General features: G+C 53.8%; 1 protein-coding gene across 1 annotated transcript in view; it reads left to right on the forward strand.

Moving 5' to 3' along the window:
* UNC13C (unc-13 homolog C) overlaps positions 1-12,668 on the forward strand; it is a 71,686-nt gene extending 59,018 nt beyond the window's left edge. The window contains exons 23-33 of the mRNA XM_042474610.1: positions 813-890; positions 1,811-1,888; positions 4,932-5,020; positions 5,668-5,814; positions 6,512-6,635; positions 6,952-7,008; positions 7,637-7,717; positions 9,242-9,389; positions 10,472-10,564; positions 10,673-10,832; positions 10,970-12,668. Coding sequence (XP_042330544.1) covers positions 813-890; positions 1,811-1,888; positions 4,932-5,020; positions 5,668-5,814; positions 6,512-6,635; positions 6,952-7,008; positions 7,637-7,717; positions 9,242-9,389; positions 10,472-10,564; positions 10,673-10,832; positions 10,970-11,255 — 1,341 coding nt within the window. The 3' untranslated portion in view covers positions 11,256-12,668. The remainder of the gene's footprint in view (positions 1-812; positions 891-1,810; positions 1,889-4,931; positions 5,021-5,667; positions 5,815-6,511; positions 6,636-6,951; positions 7,009-7,636; positions 7,718-9,241; positions 9,390-10,471; positions 10,565-10,672; positions 10,833-10,969) is intronic.
* Positions 12,669-17,410: the final 4,742 nt, after the last annotated feature.

The following is a 17,410-nucleotide window of genomic DNA, read 5'->3' on the forward strand; positions in this document are numbered from 1 at the left end:
CTGGCCTGCCCTCTCCCTCTGAGGAAGCCTCCTCTTTTCTAGACCACCCAACTTGCCAGTGTGACCCCTTCCAGTGCCAGGCCTGTCCAAACTAGGACAGCGCCCCAAAGGCTGGTCTCAGCCCAACTAGAGACCTTGGACTGTATGCATGGCTCAGAGGGGTGCCAGGTGGCTCCAGGATGGGTAGACGCAGGGGGCAAAGTGCCCCAGGTTGGCAACAGGGTGTCAGAGTCTGGCTCAGCAACAGCTGCCCAGTTGCCCCACGTGTGCGAGCAAAGCAGTGGCTGCACCCCACCCTCAGGCCGGGCATGGCTTCTTGCGGTCTGTCCCTAGGCCCCCCGCCAAGAGCTCAGAGCAGCCTTCCTGGGAGCAAAACCAGGGGATTGTAGAGGCCGGATTGTGCTTGGAGGGTGAGCCAGAGAGCAGAGCTGCCTTTCTCCTGCACCCAGGCTGAAATGGGGAGGGGGCCTGTATCTCTCTTGCCAAGATGGCACTTGTGTGTGTGTGTGTGTGTGTGTGTGTGTGTGCGTGCGTGCATGTGAGTAAAAGCACATATGGAAGATGGTTGGTGGGTCCTGCAACCCAAAATCCTGTACAAGTTGCAGTGCCCCCAGCTAAATGGGACTTGAGAGCCAAGAGGAGCCACTATGGTCCTGGGAGTCCAGGGGGCCAGTTGGAAGTGGGCAGGGGTCCAGTTCAGGGGATGTTCTCTTCCCCTTCCCACAGGGGTCTTTGGGCCCTTTGCTGTGGGCAGTGGTGGCATGGCCTTCCCCTCTGTTTTGGAAACATGATGGTCCTCCTTTTTCTTCCAGACCATCCATAAAGTGCTCACTCAGTACGCTGCAATTGTCACAAACGACTTCAGCTCTTATTGCGATAAAGAAAATGTGGTGAGTATCTTTTCCTAGTGGATTTTCTCTATAACACCCGCTCTCCATAGTGAGGCAGAGGTGTTACTCGGGGGCGGGGGGAGTGGTACGCTTTAGGTCTGGATGCTGGCCTCGTGCCATCGCACAGTTAGGCTCAGGTGCAGTCCCATGGGGCAGGGCAAGAGATGGCTTAGGGGTCAGGGAGGAGACTGGCACTCTTCCCCACAAGTGCAGAGAAGGGAACTGTGGAGGGTCTCTCCAAAGGGCATAGGTGCAGCGTCTCCGAAGGGCATAGGGGCAGCCAGCCTCTCTCATCCCCACATTGAAGGGAAGCTCCAAACCCTCCTGGGCTTCTGTGCCACTTAGAGACCAGTGGCTCGTGGTTGCCATCCAGTCAGTCAGCCATGCCAAGAAGCCACTGGTCAGCTCCTGCTCAAGTGGCTTGGGGACCATGCCTTTTGGGCAACTGCTGGATGGATTCTTTTTGCTGTCCTCAGAAATCTCATTCCAGCTGAATGATTTCCTCTGTCCAAATAATGTCTTCTCTGGCAGTCACAAATCAATGATTCAGACAATGCCACTTTGGGAGATTTCCACATCTCTCTTTAGCATTTTTTCTGTCTTGGAGAGATGGAAAATAATAATTTCTAAATCCCAGAAGCCTGCAAAAGGAACCAGGCTGAACGCTTTGCTTGCTGAGAAAAATCCCATGGACTCTGCCAGGTGGCAAGTGGGCAATCCATTTTAAGAAAGATGGAAACACATACTTGGCATAAGGGGGAGGGGATAGTTTGGGGGAAGGAGAGGAGGAAGGCCTCCTTGCAAAAGGGTGCCCCACAGTACCCCCTTGACACTTGCCTGCCCCCCCTCAATAGTGCCCCTTTCCATAGCTAGCATTTATAACTAGCTTCCATGTCCTCTCCTTATTTACTCATTTCTAGCCCTGTATTTTGATGAACAACATTCAGCAATTGAGAGTCCTGCTGGAGAAGATGTTTGAAGCCATGGGGGGGAAAGAGGTGAGTCAGGTGCTCTTTGTTCCAACACTTAATCTCTGTTCGAAGAAAGAACCCAGCTGTGAATTAGTTAGGAATTAATTAATTAAAATATTTCTGTGCTGTTGCTGTGTCTCAAGGTGGCATGCAATTAAGGCAATATAAACAATTTAAAATTCCAGATAAAAGCTATAAAATATTTTAAATCAGATAAAAACACATTATAGAGATTACAAGTTGAAACAGCAGAGAAGCCCAAACCTATTAAAACCATGTACCCTGAAAAAGGAAAAAAGATTAGTCCCTGAAGGCTTTCACAAAAAGAAGCCATGGTTTGACTTGGTACTTAAGACTCCCGTGTTGTTGCCCACTATGCCTCCCAGAGGCAGGATGGTCTGTGAACGGGGCGCCATGGCGGAAGGCCCCAATCCCCTGTCCCAGGGTGACGCATTGCAAGGACAGTTTTGCAAAGGTGCCATCAGGGCTGCTTTACAAGGCTTCCCTTGATTGGCAAGTGAATGTGGGCAGAGGGGGGCTGTGAGGTCCCTGTCAGACCCTCTTGTCCAGGAGGTGCAGAGGAGGCTGGTCCTTCTGGCCCTGGAGCGCTAAAGCGGGAAGAGAAGAGGCAGAGAAGTGGATCCCTTGTGGGCACAAGGAGCTCCATCAACAGGGGCTGGCATAGGCTAGGCTGCACCCCCCCCCCCCCGGTCCTGGTGTGTGGCCAACTTCTCCCTCTGGGCCAGACTGCCGCCTCTGGTGGGGCTCTTGGTCCTCTTGGCTGTTTGTTGCTGACGCTGCCAGCGATCATGCCTCCCGTCTGCACTGGCCCACATTCAGACAGGTTGGGGAGGGTCCTGGAAGCAGCCGTAGGGCCGCTGTGCGTGTCTGTAACATGTCCTCCTGTCTCTGTCTGATGCATTTAACTTGCCATTCCCTGAGCAGAAGCAAGAAGGAGAGCGGTTTTCTTTTGAGGTTTGTGCTAGTAAGCATCTTCCGTTAATTCTTCCCCTGGCCACCTGCCCCATGGCTCAGAGTGACCTTGTGCTGCCGGGGTTCTCTGCGTCCGCCTGTGCGTCCTCCCATCCTTCCGTCCATCCGTCCATCTGTGCGTGCGTGCGTCAGTCAGTTGGCTGGTGCAACCTCTGCCCATGCTCAGCTGCCCGAAAGATCAGCGCGGCCTCTGCGTTACGCTCCAGATCTTTCTGTGCTCACAAAGATGGCTTCTTTTCCAGACCATGTGCAAAGGGAGGGGTGGGAGGGAGACAGAGGGGGGGCTTGCTTTAAAACGCCAGTTTGGTGCTGAGAGAGAGCAGTCACTTTCCACAGAAGCATTTACATTTTAGCCCATCCAGTGAGAATTTGGGGTGGGGAGTGCCCAGGGAAGGGCCCTGTCAGAAGAGGGCTGGGGGGCATGCCCACTGGCACAATTTCCAAGCTATTGGAGGGAATGCAGAAAAGGTTCACGACCCAGCTGCCCCTATTGCTCCTGAGAACCTGCAAGGCCCCCAACCCAGCAGGCTCTCCCCTCCTTTCAAGCCCTCCTGGCATGTGGAGCTCCTCGCTCAGGGCTTTTGTTCACATGGCCTGGATTAGGGCTTCTTTTTATGCATTTATACACAAGTCGTCTCTTGAAGCTGAGGGGGCTTCCAGACTCCCCCCTGCCCCCTGAACAGTCCTGCTGAAGCATCCCACGATTCCCCATTCAGTTCCGTGGAAGAAGCCAGTTGGGACACAGACCCTGCCTTCCGTGGAGTATCCTGCCTCCATGGTATGGGATGTGGGACCTCTGCCTCTGCGCCAAAGGGAGGGGGAGGTTGGAGGGGCCCACGTTTTCATGGAGGGAGATGCCCTGTTCTCTGCGCCTGTGGCAGCAGCAACAGCGGGTGGACTAGAGGCTCCTGCCCCCAGCCTACCCTTCCGTCTTGCCCAAGCAAGTGCCAGAAGGACCTTGGTGGCTTTCACAGCCCTCTTCCCTCCACCTGCATTCCCCCATGGCCCTTGGCTACTCTGTGCCCTGGGCTGCCAGGTGTTTCCAGAGCTCAGGGAGCCACTCCAGAGCTGTCCATTCTCCAGTGGGTGGTTTGAACCTCAGGGCAGGAAGGAGCTTCTCAAAGGCATGCATGATGCTCCCCTCGTATTGAGCCCCTGGGAAATGGGTAGCTCTCCTCACACATTGTGGCCCCGGGGGCAGGACAGCCACTTGGGGGTGGGAGAGTTGGGCTAGCTGTGTGTGGGGGGGCAACAAGAGGAAAACTCACCCTGCTCCCACTAAAGCCCAGACGGCAGCCATGTGGGCAGCTGAAAGAGGCACCTTTCTCTGGCCACTGCCACCCACGTCCCCTTGGTGCTGCAAAGGGACCCCAGGGACAGGCAGAGGTTGCACACTAGGGGCTAAATGTGAATGCCTGTGCATGGACACCCCTTTTCTCCCCACCAGCACCTCGCACCCCTTGAGAGATCTGTGTGCGCTATGTAAGGTCTCTCTCCCCATGGCACCTGGGGGCTGGGCAGAGACCCTTGAGCTGCAAGGGGCCCAAGCATGCCAGGGCCCCACTGGAGGCTGCCCGAGGCTGTGTTGGGGTGGATGGACAGAGCCTCCAAAAAGCAGGAGCCAAGCCCCTTCCTCCCCTTCCCCCCACTGCAGAGACCGCATGGGCCCCCCGGGGCCGCCACACACTTCTCCCCTTCCCTTCTCTGCACCCCAGCTGGATGCACGGCTTCTGCCAACATTTAATGCAAACCAGTGTGGAAACTCCCCTCGGGTCAAAGGGACGCAAGTCTCCCCCACCCCCTGCCCCACTGGGAGGCTCTCCTCCAGGAGCAGCGGTGGTCTCCCAAGGGCTTCCAAGGAGGCAGATCGTGTCCTCTCCCTTCTGGCTCTCCTGGCCTTGGACTTCCACATTGGTTTCCCATTAATGTCCCCTCCCTGTAGTAGGTGAGTGAATGCCTTTGCCTCCTTTCCGCCAAAGGGACCTCTGGAAAGAAGCAGCGGGGCTGGGGGGCTGGGGGGGGACTGGGAAGAGGATGTATTGACGGAGGGAGGCTCACCCCCTGTGCTCTTTTCCAGCTGGACCTGGAAGCCAGTGCAGCCCTGAAGGAGCTGCAGGCTCATCTCAGCGCTGTCCTGGATGAGCTCAGCGTCATCTATGGGGCCAGGTAGCCTTCCTTACACCTTCCACAGTAGGGCAGGGCCATGGGCAGGGTCCAGTCTTGGGTGCTCCCTGAGGCCAGCCAGGCAGGGCTGTCACAGGAGGCCATGGGTGGGGGTGAGTGGATCTTGTGGGCAGCCGGGGAGTCCGGGCACCAACGGCCTTATTCTGGAGGCCTTTGTCTGATTACGCGTGACCTGGACCTATGACGGTGATTTTGAAAACTGACCAAGGCACTTTCACTGTGCTGTGTGGTGTCCCTGGATGGCTAGGATCTTGTGCCTTGCAAGGAGGTCTTGCTTTTCTAAAAAGGCAGCGCAGAAATCAAAAGGGGATGACCCTGGGTGCCAAGGCCTTCTTCAGGGAAGGAAAGAGGGCAACCGTCCCAAGAAAGGTCTTTGCCAATGGCTGGGCATCTCCTAGCAGGAGCCCCCCATCAGCCCCCTTCCATTGAGACCTGGGGCTTTGTGTGGGTCTGGTGAGACCAGATGAAGGTGCCTTGCCCAAACCTGTCCACCCGATTGCAGCAGCCCTCCCAGGCCACCTCCAGCACCAGAGACCCCTGGGGAGGGTGAGATGTGGTCTTTGGAGTGGGAGGCACTCGGGAGTCCCCCCTCCATCCATCCTCACTCTCTTCCTGGGTTTCTTTCTCAGTTTCCAGCTGGTGATTGAGGAGTGTGTGCGGCAGATGGGCATCGAGCTGAGCCAGATGAGAGGAGACGGACCCTCTGCCAACAAGGCCAACAGCGCCGTGGAGGCAGAGATCGTCCTGCGGCCCCTGATGGATTTCCTTGACAAAACGTAAGGATTGGGGGAGTTGGGGAGGGTGGAGGAGTTGGGGAGATGGAGGGCAGCTCCCCCGCTCTGCTTTTGGGGGTGCTCAGCCCTATGCCCACCCTCCCAGCACCTCGTCCACCCCCCTTGGCATCAGAGAGTGATGGGTTCTGCAGTCGCCTTGGCCTTGGCATTGGCCTTGTGTCGAGGGGCCCCCGCTTCTACAGAGGAACTTGGGGTGGTTTTTTTTTGCTGGAATCCACACAGGAAGCATCTGCAGAAATCAAACTGTGAACCTGAAAGCTGCCGATAGAACCCTCTTTCAGCACCCTTTCTCTTTTTTATACAACTTGAAAAATCCCCATCTAAATTCCTCTAAAAATGCTTAACAAAACAAAACAACTTCAGAAAATAGCTAGAAGAGGTTTCTTCTCCTGCAATGTGGTAACTGGGTCCCCCTCCCACACAGATAGTGTTGCTTCTGAATTTTCTTTCCTTCACCCACCCCACAGTAGAGAAAAGCCCTAGAGCTCCTCCTGGGATCTGACTTGCAGCCCTCCAAGGGCCTGACTGTCCCTGTGGCAGAGCTGCCTATGGCTGCCCTCTGGGGGCTTCTCCCCACTCTCTGCCACCCATCCAGGCATCCGTCCCTCTGTCTGTTTGTCTGTGGATGGGACCCCTTCTTCCCAGGGCTCTCTCTGAAGGCAGCCTTCTTCCTGTGCAGCTTAAGTGCCTCCGCCAAGATCTGTGAGAAGACAGTGCTGAAGCGGGTCTTGAAGGAGCTCTGGAAGCTGGTCTTGAACACCATGGAGAAGCAGATTGTCCTCCCGCCCCTGACGGACCAAACTGTAAGCTCCCAGGGCTTCTAGGCCAGAGGAGGGGCGGCAGGCCACTGTGCGCCCCCCCCCCCCCAGAAGCCACCATAGCTGTGTGGCCCTCCTGCAGCCAAGAGGGGCTCTTAGGGTGGGCCAGAAGTCCCTCCTTCCCTGAGTTTCCACAGAAGGAAGTCCCCTGACCCCGACCCTGCTTCCCCTGAAGCCCCCCTGCCTGCTGGGAGCCCTGAGAGGCTGGGATCAAGCTCATCCCCCCCTCAAGTGGACGGCGGGTGTTGGACCGGGCATGGTCCCACTTTCCCCTTTGGCTGCCCTCTCTCTTTCTCCTCAGGGCCCCCCAATGCTCCTCAGTGCAGCCAAAGACTTCAGCCAGCTCTCCAAGCTGAAGGTAAGGGAGCCTGTGCAGGGACGTAACTAGGATTTTAAGAAGTGGGGGGGGTCCAGACTAAGTGCCACCATTATAATGGGGCTTGGGTGCAGCGGCGCAGCAGCACACACCATTCCTTTTTCTAATGGAAGGTGTGGGGGTCAGGACCCCAAGAACTCCCCCCTTGGCTATGTCCCTGGCCTGTGGCCCTGTGGGGGGGGGGACCCACAGCTGCAACGTGGGGGAGCTGCGCCCACACATGCTCACAGACACATAGGTCAGCATCTGGAAGAGAATCTGCCCCAGTCAGCCTCGCATCCACCTCCACAAACCCACAGGCACAGCTCCATTGAGTGAGCCTGGAGTCTCCATGGGGATATCTGTGCATCTCCCTCCCAAATCCCATGAATTTGTCCCACCTTCTTAGCCTGCACACACACACACACCCCACACACCCCACATACACAAACTGTGGCAGTCCGCTCCACATGTTAATGTTAGGTTAAATAGAGCTATGTCAGTTGGGGGTTTTCAGAGCCCTCGACTACCCTCCAACCGACTGGGGAGGTGGTGGTGGACAGCAGGCAAGGGGCTGCCCCACTTTGGGAAGAACCGCTGTGCCACAACTGCCTTCCCACTCCTCTTTCAGGACCACGTCATCCGGGAAGATAGCAAGAGCCTGACGCTGCGGCAGTGCGCGATCATGGACGTGGTTCTGGCCACCATTAAGGTAGGAGCTGCTCAGCCAGGAGCTGGCACACTAGGGGCAGCCCCTCACCAGCCATGAGAATCCCACATCATTTCTGCCTCTGGCAGGGAATATTCTGTTGAAGGAGTGATGCCAAGGAACACACTGACTTGGTGCATAAAACAAGTCGTGGAGGAACAGCAGGTCAGCAAGGGTTGGCCCCATTACAAAAGGGGGGAACAGCCTGTTGAGACGATTTACCACTTCCTTCAAAATGTTAATTCAAAAAACATACTTCTGTTTGGCCCTGTGTCAAAAAGCCCACATTTTCCCCAGTGTTTGAAGGAGGCCCTCCTTTCCCATGCCTCCTTCTGCGCCAGGGAAGTTGCTGGAGGACAGTGCAGCCACACCAGTCAGTTATAGATGGCGGGCAGAGGATTTCCAGCCAGCAGCAGTTCGTAAATAAGTGAGCTGCTCTGAAATTTCATTGCAAAACAATGCATTTTAGGTCACTCCAAAGTGTTTTTGTGGAGGTTGAAAGAGAGTATCACACATTCTGCTATCTCTTTGATCTTACTTGACTTCAAAAGAGCATTAGAGGCTCATTATACACACACACACACACACACACACACTGTTTTTAATGAGTTTGCTATGCAGAATACAGCTTTTAATTCCATTGCTTCATGTAAGATCTTTCCCTCTTCACCGTAATGAATCTTAACCGTCTTACGGTGAGGACAGGGTTGTTCCATTGAGCAGGCCTGAAGTATTTGCTCCAGAGCTTGAGAAATGGGGCTGTGACCCACCTTGTGACCCTCCCCCATTGCTCTCTGAGCCTTTCCATCCTGGGCCCCTTAGTCCTTGCACCCCCATCTCTCCTTGTGCATTCAGCACTTTTAGGGGGTCCTTTCAGCCACAAGGAGGGGCTGGGATGCAGGCAACAGCTCCTCTCCATCAGTGGCAAATACAGTGGTGGCAAATTTCACAGTTCCCTAAGGGCACGTTTCCATTGCTGAACTGCTCTCCAGTCAGAAAAATGTGTCTAATTACACATTTGTACTGAATAATTGCTAGCTAATTAAATCGCCCTTCCAGCAATTTAAATGAGGCTAGCCACCATTCAGCAGAGCTGGGCAACTAGGCAGGCAGCTGGAGGATTCAGTGGCCATCTTCTCCTCCGGTTCTTGGCTGTGCTGAGGAAACAGGCCTCCCTTGGCACCGAGAGGCTGCTGACCCCTTCAGCAGTGGACGTCCGCTCCAGCTGGCCTTGCACTTGACCTTGCTGCCCAGCCAAGGGGCTTTTCCCACTGCAAGGCCCTGGGGAGGGGGGCGGACAGACCTTCCAGCGCTCAACCTTGGCATGCAGAGCAATAGCACATAATTTTCCCTGGATGGATGGATGGATGGATGGATGAATAGCCTCTGCTTGTTAAAGCCTGAAGGGTTGCGGAGGGTGTAAAGTGGACCAGTTCGGCCCTGTGCTTCCCATCCTAGTCGTGGGGGTTTCTCGGCTGGACAAGAGCCCCACTGTGACCCCCTTCTTTTCCCCTCTTCTCCTTTCAGCAATACTTTCATGCGGGAGGAAATGGCCTCAAGAAGAACTTCCTGGAGAAGAGCCCAGATTTGCAGTCGCTCAAATATGCGCTGAACCTGTACACTCAGACAACAGACGTTCTGATAAAGAAATTCATTGACACCCAGACAGCGCAAAGTGAGTCCACAGCAAAGGGACCGTGCCCCCCTTCTCTTGCCGATAGTGCCCTTGTTCCATTGCAGATGTAAATCACTTCCTTCATAGCTGCGTTTGTCTACAGATCTGGGGGGATAATTGAAAAGATTTCCAGTATTTGTCTTAATTAATTGCACTGTTTCTGGAAGACAGATTAAGGTTCCCCAAAGACTCACTTTCAGAAATCAATCTATGGCAAGAATTTGAAAAACACAGCGCCAAAGCCCTCCCGGCTCCTCACCCACCCCCCTTTACTTCTCCTCTTGGCCCCCAAGCACCAGCCTGGCATTGAAGGCCATGACGTGGAAGCAAAGTCTGAGCTGAAGACCCCCCCCCCCACATCCACACACAAGGAGGGCTGAGAGTAAGCTAGGCCCTCTCCTCCTCTGAATGCCCCCAGCCTCTCTGGGGTGAGCCCTTCTATGGCAGTGCCCCTTGGGAAAGGCAGCCCACCAACAAGCTTGTCCCATGCCTAACAGGTGGCCCCTTCCACCCCTACAACCCCCATGGGGCTGGTGTTGCTGGGCTGTTCCCCTTCAAGCCAGTAGTTCAGGGGGGCTAGGTAAGGAACAGGGAGGGGGCAAAGCAGCCAGAGCAGCAGACCAATGGCACCTCGGCCACTCTGGGGGTTCATGGTGGAACCACCCTGACAAGGGTTCCCTGCATCTCTCACACACACACCACACACGGCGGTGCCTCCCCACTGCTCCCCATGGTAAGGATGGGAGGCTATTTGGGGAGTTTCAGAAGGCTGAAATGTCCCTCCTGCTGACCAGTCAGACGGACAGATGTCGCTCCCAACTCAGCCACTGCCTTACCTCTTGCTTTTTGAGGAGTTCCTCAGACAACCTCCCCATGCAGCCCGATCCAGAGGGGGTGTATTGTGTTGTGTTTTGGGTGATGTGTTATGCCTGCATGTAGATCACCTCTTCACAGGGCCCTCTCTGTGTCACCTTGGCTTTCGCCCCCTGCCATGTGCCCCCTCCCTCGCAGTCTTCCCGACTCCTTCCTTCGTGACCCTCCTGCAGCTGCCTTTTATATCCTTCCATATCCTTTCTTTCCAGGCCAGGCAACAGAGAACACTGTGGGGGAGATCCAGCTGCAGGTGGAGCTCACAGTGCAGCCAGGAACTGGAGAGCACAAAGTGACGGTGAAAGGTGCGTTACCAAAGCGGCACAGACCCCACTGGGCCTGTGTCTGTGTGCATGCGTGTCTCTTAGGCATGGGGTCCTCAGGTAGTCTGTGCTAATTGTTGTTGCCTTCAGTTATAGCAATTAACGGCCTCCACTGGCAAACAAGTGCCATGTTCCGGCCTTTTGTAGAGGTCTTCCTTTTGGGGCCCAGCCTCAGTGACAAGCGGAGGAAGCATGGGACCAAGACCAAGAGCAACACCTGGTCCCCCAAGTACAACGAGACCTTCCAATTGTGAGTGGGCCCGGGGTCCCCCTCCCTTCCCTTCCTCCTTGCGCATGCGCATGCGCATGTCACATTGGAGGCAAGGAGTACCTGGCCACCATCCTGAACCCTTCTCTCTCTCTCTCTCTCTCTCTCTCTGGCCCCAGTTTTCTGGGCAAGGAGGAGCGGCCAGCGGCCTACGAGCTCCACCTGGCCGTGAAAGACTACTGCTTCGCCAGGGAGGACCGCATCATCGGCATGACCGTCTTCCAGCTGCGGAGCCTGACAGACGGAGGGAGCAGTGCTGCCTGGCACCCACTGCTGAAGAGCATCCACATGGACGAGACAGGGCTGACCATCCTGCGCATACTCTCTCAGAGGAGCAACGACGATGTCGCCAAAGAGTTTGTCAAACTCAAATCTGAAACGCGGTCCCCAGAAGAAACCGCCTGAGAACTCCATGCAAGTAAATGCAAAAAACAAAAACCGACGCCAAGGCCCTTGACCCAGTGTTACCGACGTCCGAACCATGCATGTGTCTGCAACTCTGTGGGAATGTTTAACTAACTCTATTTCTGTGTTTGCCAGAACGTAAAGTATTCCGTTTGCCAGATATGTCCAAGAGCTCTCGATCTTTTCTACATGTTGGGGTCTTTGAAAAACAAGTAATTGTTTCAATGAAGTGCCAAAACTGCCATCGCGGGCAAACTGGTTAATGGCATCTTTTGGAAATGTTGCTTTTGTCGCATTGCCCCATCAGGTTGCCCAGCAACACGTTTGTCTTTTGGGTTGTGTCTTTGTTAGCGACTGGTGTGGGCTCCTCCAAGTCTCGTCCTCCTGGCCCCCCATCTTCTTGCACCGTCCAGCCTCGGACCTTTCGGCCACTCGGCCAGTTTCCATTTTATGCAAACTCCATTTTAACTCTTACTTCCCCCGGTGGTTTTTCTACCATAACTTACAGGTGCAGTTACTTCAAGAAAGGGTTTCTAATTTTATAATTGCTGATATAAAGAAATGATTTTTGCATACAAACTTAAAAATAAAAAAGGTGGAAATGTTTTATGCTGATCTTTTCCCCCCGACCTCTCATAATGATCACTGTGACGTTGAATGGCTTGAGGTAACGTTGTTCCGCCAAAGATAACACCATCGCAGTATTAAGGGGGTCGTCCTGTTGTTCCCCATTCAGAGATCGGCTGCATGTGCAGGCCCCATGGAGACCCTCAGAAGCCCCATTCAGAGTCGGTGAGAGGGCTGGGAGGGGGTGGGATCCTACACAGCAGCCCCTGGTTGCCTCTTTCAATGAAGCAAATGGGCCTGGGAAGGCCACAGGCGGCCAAGGAGAAGGCTGTGGCCCATGTGGGGTGGGAGGAGGAGGAGTGCGAGGAGACGCCAGCCAGAGGTGCCAGCATTGGTCCTTGGCTCAGGGTGCCCAGGGAGGGGGCTTCTCTCTCCTCTGGGCAGGAACAGAGGGCCCCCTGCCCCACGGCCTTCTGGATAGCAGCATGTGGGCGTCTGGAGGGGTTTGCGGATGCTGCTGCTGCTGCTGCTGCTGGACTATTCAGGGTTAAAGGGAGGGAAGGTGGAGTGGGGGGGTTCCCCTTCTGGAGACCCTTCCCCTAGAAGCAGTTTTGCTGTTGACATTTTTCACTCTGGCCATTACAAACCTTCTTTAACATACTTAGCTGGAATCTCAGTTAAGTGCTTTATTTCATCTTTTTATTTTCATAAATGTTTGAAGGTTTCTACTTATGCAACATGCCTGTGTCCTGCACTGAGGCAAAAAAAATAAAACCAACCAAAATATCATCCACATGCTGTAAATATATTTCATGAGAAATTGTAAAATAAAGCAAGAAGAAACTACTCTTTCTTTGTTCCCTGTCTTTATTTGCTCAGCAAGAGGGAGGGAGGGAAGGTGGGCAGTGCTGCTGTGAGCCAGCGGTTATTATTCCACTTCTGCCAAAGGCACCTGGACGCAGCAAGGGAGAGGTCTTGGCCACAGGCAGGATACACACACTTGCAGCCCCAAAAGTTTGTGACAGAGAAAGGGAGCCCTGGGTTTGCTGGGGGGGATTTTGCCCAGATGCACCTCCCTTCCTCCGTCTCTCCTCGCAGCTGCCCGTCTCCCTCTGGGAACCCAGATGTGTTCCCACCTATCTCTGTTTGGCTTCAAGCCCGAGTGTGGCACACTCGTTCAGGGGCCCAGAATCAAGGATGAGTGAGTCTCCTCTCTCCTTTGGAAGAGCCAGCCTCACTGAGAGAGAAGCAGGAGGTGGGGACTTCTGGGACCCACAGAGACCTCCTCCAAATACATCCCCTCAATATGGACAATTGTAGGCAAAAGGCAGGAGCAGGGTGTTGCATGGCAGGCGGTGCAAGTGAATGCCAGAGGATCGGTTCCCTCCCAAAGACCTTCTCCTCCTGCCCTTTTGCATGACTGGACTTGGTCCTGTGGCCAGTTCTGATTTCCAGTCATGTCCCCCCAATTAACGCACTGTCCAAACACCAGAAATACTGTCACGTCAGCAAAACAAGACAAGAGATCACTGTGTCTAAAAACGCCTGCAGCCCTACCTGCCCAAAAGTGAGCATGCAGGCCAAGTGACTCGAGGGCAGTTTCCCCACCTCCTGGCCATCTTCCTGGCCACCCTTTTTTGCTCTTGGGCAAAGGACTCTCAGGATCCGGCCTCCTCCTTTCAGAGGATTCAGCCGGACGGAGGTGCCTCCAAGGAAGGAGGCTGATGGGGCAAAGGGGCAGGCAGAGGCCTTCCCTTTAGGGGTCGTCCGTTACTGTCTTTGAGGAATGCCACTTGGAGAGCAGGAGAGGGGTCCACTGTTGGGGTTCCTTCTCCTTTCTACCTGCCCACAGCTGCTGCCTGAGGAGGACATGCCCATGATGGCCTGGCTGCCCACCACCCACAAGAAGAATCTGCCAGGCATTGGGGTGCCACAGGCTTCATGGCTGGCTGTGTTTGCTGCCATGGACCAGAGGGGTCGGTTGCACTGGAGACCCTCTGAGGCTTTGGTGGCAGAGGTGAGAAAGTGGCCGACAGGCAGGGACTTGCTTTCAGGGCTGGGCAGGATGGGCACCATCCCTGGAGGGGCAGCTGAGAAGTCCTACAGCTTGCAAGAGGACAGCAAGAGCTGTTCCAAGAAGTTGGGGGGTGACAGGGACAGCTAAGGGGCTTCCATATTCACCCCAGGAGACCTTGGCAGCCCACACCTTGCAAAAAGAAGTTAAACACTACTGGAGGACCTTTTTCACCATGTTTTTACCCACATACACACACACCTGGTGCTGCACTTTTCCTACCCCTATTTAAGGTGCTTGCTTACTCAGTCGTTGCTGACAAAACTAGGGAGTTTATCAGACGTGAGTTTTTGGCGATTTTTCCTGCCTATCGCGCAATGTTAGCATCACCAACGTTGCGCAATAACGTGAAAGCGCAATGTTCTTCCAGACGCCATTCATTTCTATGGGAGCCCGTTGCACAATGCTCCCGTAGTTTAAGCGTCATTCCTCCCCTTTTTGGGCATTGCGGGCAAAAGTGGAAGCCAGGCCATGGTCTCCCGTTATCTTGCGAAATGTGTTGCGAAATGGTTTGCTGTGGTAGACAGCAGCGCAATGTAATGCTAAAGTTACTGATTGGAAAGTTCCCATGATGCTGGGCTGCTTTTTGACCCCATTCCCTTCCGGTGGCCTTCCTTTTCCAGGACAACCCCCGGGGAGGGGGAGGTGGCTCTGTCTTGCATGAACACCTAGGAGACTTCCAATGTAAGGAACCCCCAGGGGTCATCCGTTCCAGCCCCATTCCTCTTTCCAGCATGGACACCTAGGAGGCTGCCCCATTCCTCTGTCCTGCATGGACATCTAGGAGGCTGCAAATGAAAGGGTCCCCTAGTGGTCATCCATCCCAGCCCCATTCCTCTGTCTTGCATGGACACCTAGGAGGCTGCAAGTGACAGGGGCCCCTAGGGGTCATCCATCCCAGCCCCATTCCTCTGTCCTGCATGGACACCTAGGAGGCTGTAAGTGCCACCCCAGAATGCCTCTTGCACATGTAATAATAATAATAATAATAATAATAATAATAATAATAAATTTGTCACCTCGTAAATGCCAGCAAAGGATGCAATTGTCATGCATTCTTTTATGACTTTAAAAGCAATTCAGAGCTATCCCTGCATTCCTTGCAAAAGCATGTATCATTTGCCAATTGCCTAATTGACAAGAGCAACAAACGTAACATTTGATTGTAACATTCGCATTTTAGCATGGATTCTCCAAGGAAAAAAGTGCCCTTTCATTGTTCCCTTTCCCTTTCATTAGCTGACTTCCAGCAAAGGGATACTGTTGCAAAGGGCATATATATATATATATATATATATATATATATATATATTCTCCTCAGGAAAAAACACAACAAAACATGCGCTCATTTTGCCAAAAATAGTTTATTTAAAAAGGGAGGAAAGTGCCTGATGGGAGCTCTGTTCATGCCCTGCCTTTGACCTGACCTGAACTGCCCCCTTTCCTCCTGCTTACACTTTGCCATTGCCTTCCACTGAGGCTGAGACAGAGTGACTTGTCAGTTCCAACTGACCCATGGAATCAGTTGGGAATAAAATGGAAATGCAGCGCAGGCATTCTGACTGTAGCACCCGCATATAACACAAACAACAACAACAATAATAACAATAATAATAATAATGGCGCTTAAGTTCCAGGAGCAAGAAGAAAGCAAGCACCCCAAAAATCATGTGCATAAATTGTCAAAAGAGGCTGCTCCTGCTGCATCCATTTCCCTACATCCCCAGCTTTTCTCCACAGCCCTATTTCCATGGGCAATCCTCCTCCTACTCTTCCTTACTTATGGCAACCCTAAGGCATCCCTATTGTGGGGTTTTCTTGGCATGATTGATTCAGAGGGGGTCTGCCATTGCCCTCCTCTGAGGCTGAGAGAGTGGGACTTGCCCAAGGTGGGTTCCCATGTGGATTTCCATGGCTGAGCAGAAAGGGATTCAAAGCCTGGTCTCCAGAGTCCTAGTCCAATGCTCAAACCAATACTTCCCAGGGGCCTATACACCCAATGGGACTGGCGTGGCTACTGGACAAGCAAGGAAGACAAGCATTTCCCTTTCTCGCTTGCTCACCAGGCCATTCGGAGGCTGCAGTGGTCTGGCTGGGCAGTGGGTGGGTGACCAAGGGGGCAGGTGAGGAAGGCAGCAGGAGGGAAGGAAGGAGGGAGGGAGGGGCAGTCCAATGCTGATTCACCCGTTTTGGGAACCCGCACCGGGTGACACCACCCTCAGCGGTCCCACTGAGTCCCAGTACAATGCTGCCCCGGATAAGGGCCCTGCTGAGCTGGGGGTTGAACTGTATGGTCCTTGTGGTATCTTCCAACTCTATGATTCTATGATTCTATGAGCCACTGAGTTCCTCCATTGGTGACCAGCGTCCCCCCCACATCTCCCACTCCCCCAGACACATGCACCCACTTTTCATGGTTGTTGTGGGCAGCAGGGCAGTAAGCCACAGGCCCTCTGCACATGTTCTGGGGCACCAGGCTGCCACTTCCTCTGAACTCAGACATTTTCTAAGCAGCGGGACGCTGGGCTTTAGCTCATTGCACTTGCCATTCTCCAAGGCAAGGCTCCTTGAGGCTCAGCCCCTGGGCAAGAAGAGGCGTCATTTCTCAAATTGTTGCACTGGCAAGGCTGACCCCACTGAGTTCCTCTGATAAGGAAATAACAAGTTTTCCAATGGGGAGAGAGAGAGAGAGACAGCTGGAGATGCCCCTGGGGGAATTGGTGAGGACTCTCATTATCTGAGGGAGTGCTTTAGTGTCAATCAAATGGCAAAATTATACCTTAGTCCTTTATGGCCAAGAATATCACTTGGCTTGTCAGAAGCTGTCACCTCCAGACAGCCTCCAAAAGTGGATGGCAGGAGCATGAAAATGCCAGTGGGAAGATGCTCGTGCCTGCCATGGCCTCCGCCTCACCAAGGCCCCCTGGAAGAGGTTTGAGGGGGGCAGCCTCCCACAGAAAAGAGCGGGGTCTGGTCAATCCTGCCCTTTGGCCCTTGCAGGTAGGACAACCCTGCTGACCACTAAGAACATTTCGCAAATGGAAGCCAGGACACTCGTGGTCAAACAACATCAGAGTGACATCAGGATGGCAAAATTATTAATGAGGAAGAAGAGGCAAGGCAGAAGAGGCTGCATCAGTTTGCTTTTGCCTCATCCAACTGGGAAAAGAGAGACTCTGCCCTTCCTCTTTTTTCCCTGTTGCTGAGTTAGCAGAATAAAAACCACTTTTGCACTTTTAACTCCGTTTGTGGCAATAGAAGTAAACTGAGGACTAAGAGGGAAAGTGGGAGGAGAAGAGGAGAGCAACTGGAACATTTTAAAAGAAGCTGAGAAAGCTGGGTGACAGAGGACTGTGCCTGCCAATGTGGGCCTTTTAGAGGGTATGTAGGAAACAGGGACCAGGAAGGGTTCACTTGCATTCCTCTGGTCCCTATGCCCCTGCCCTCTGTGCCTTCCCTGCTCAGAGCACCCCTGGGGTCCCTCCCATGGCAGTTGTGGGTCTGCCTGGCAGCA

Source organism: Sceloporus undulatus, chromosome 6 (assembly GCF_019175285.1).
Source record: "Sceloporus undulatus isolate JIND9_A2432 ecotype Alabama chromosome 6, SceUnd_v1.1, whole genome shotgun sequence".
NCBI classification, from domain to species: domain Eukaryota; kingdom Metazoa; phylum Chordata; class Lepidosauria; order Squamata; family Phrynosomatidae; genus Sceloporus; species Sceloporus undulatus.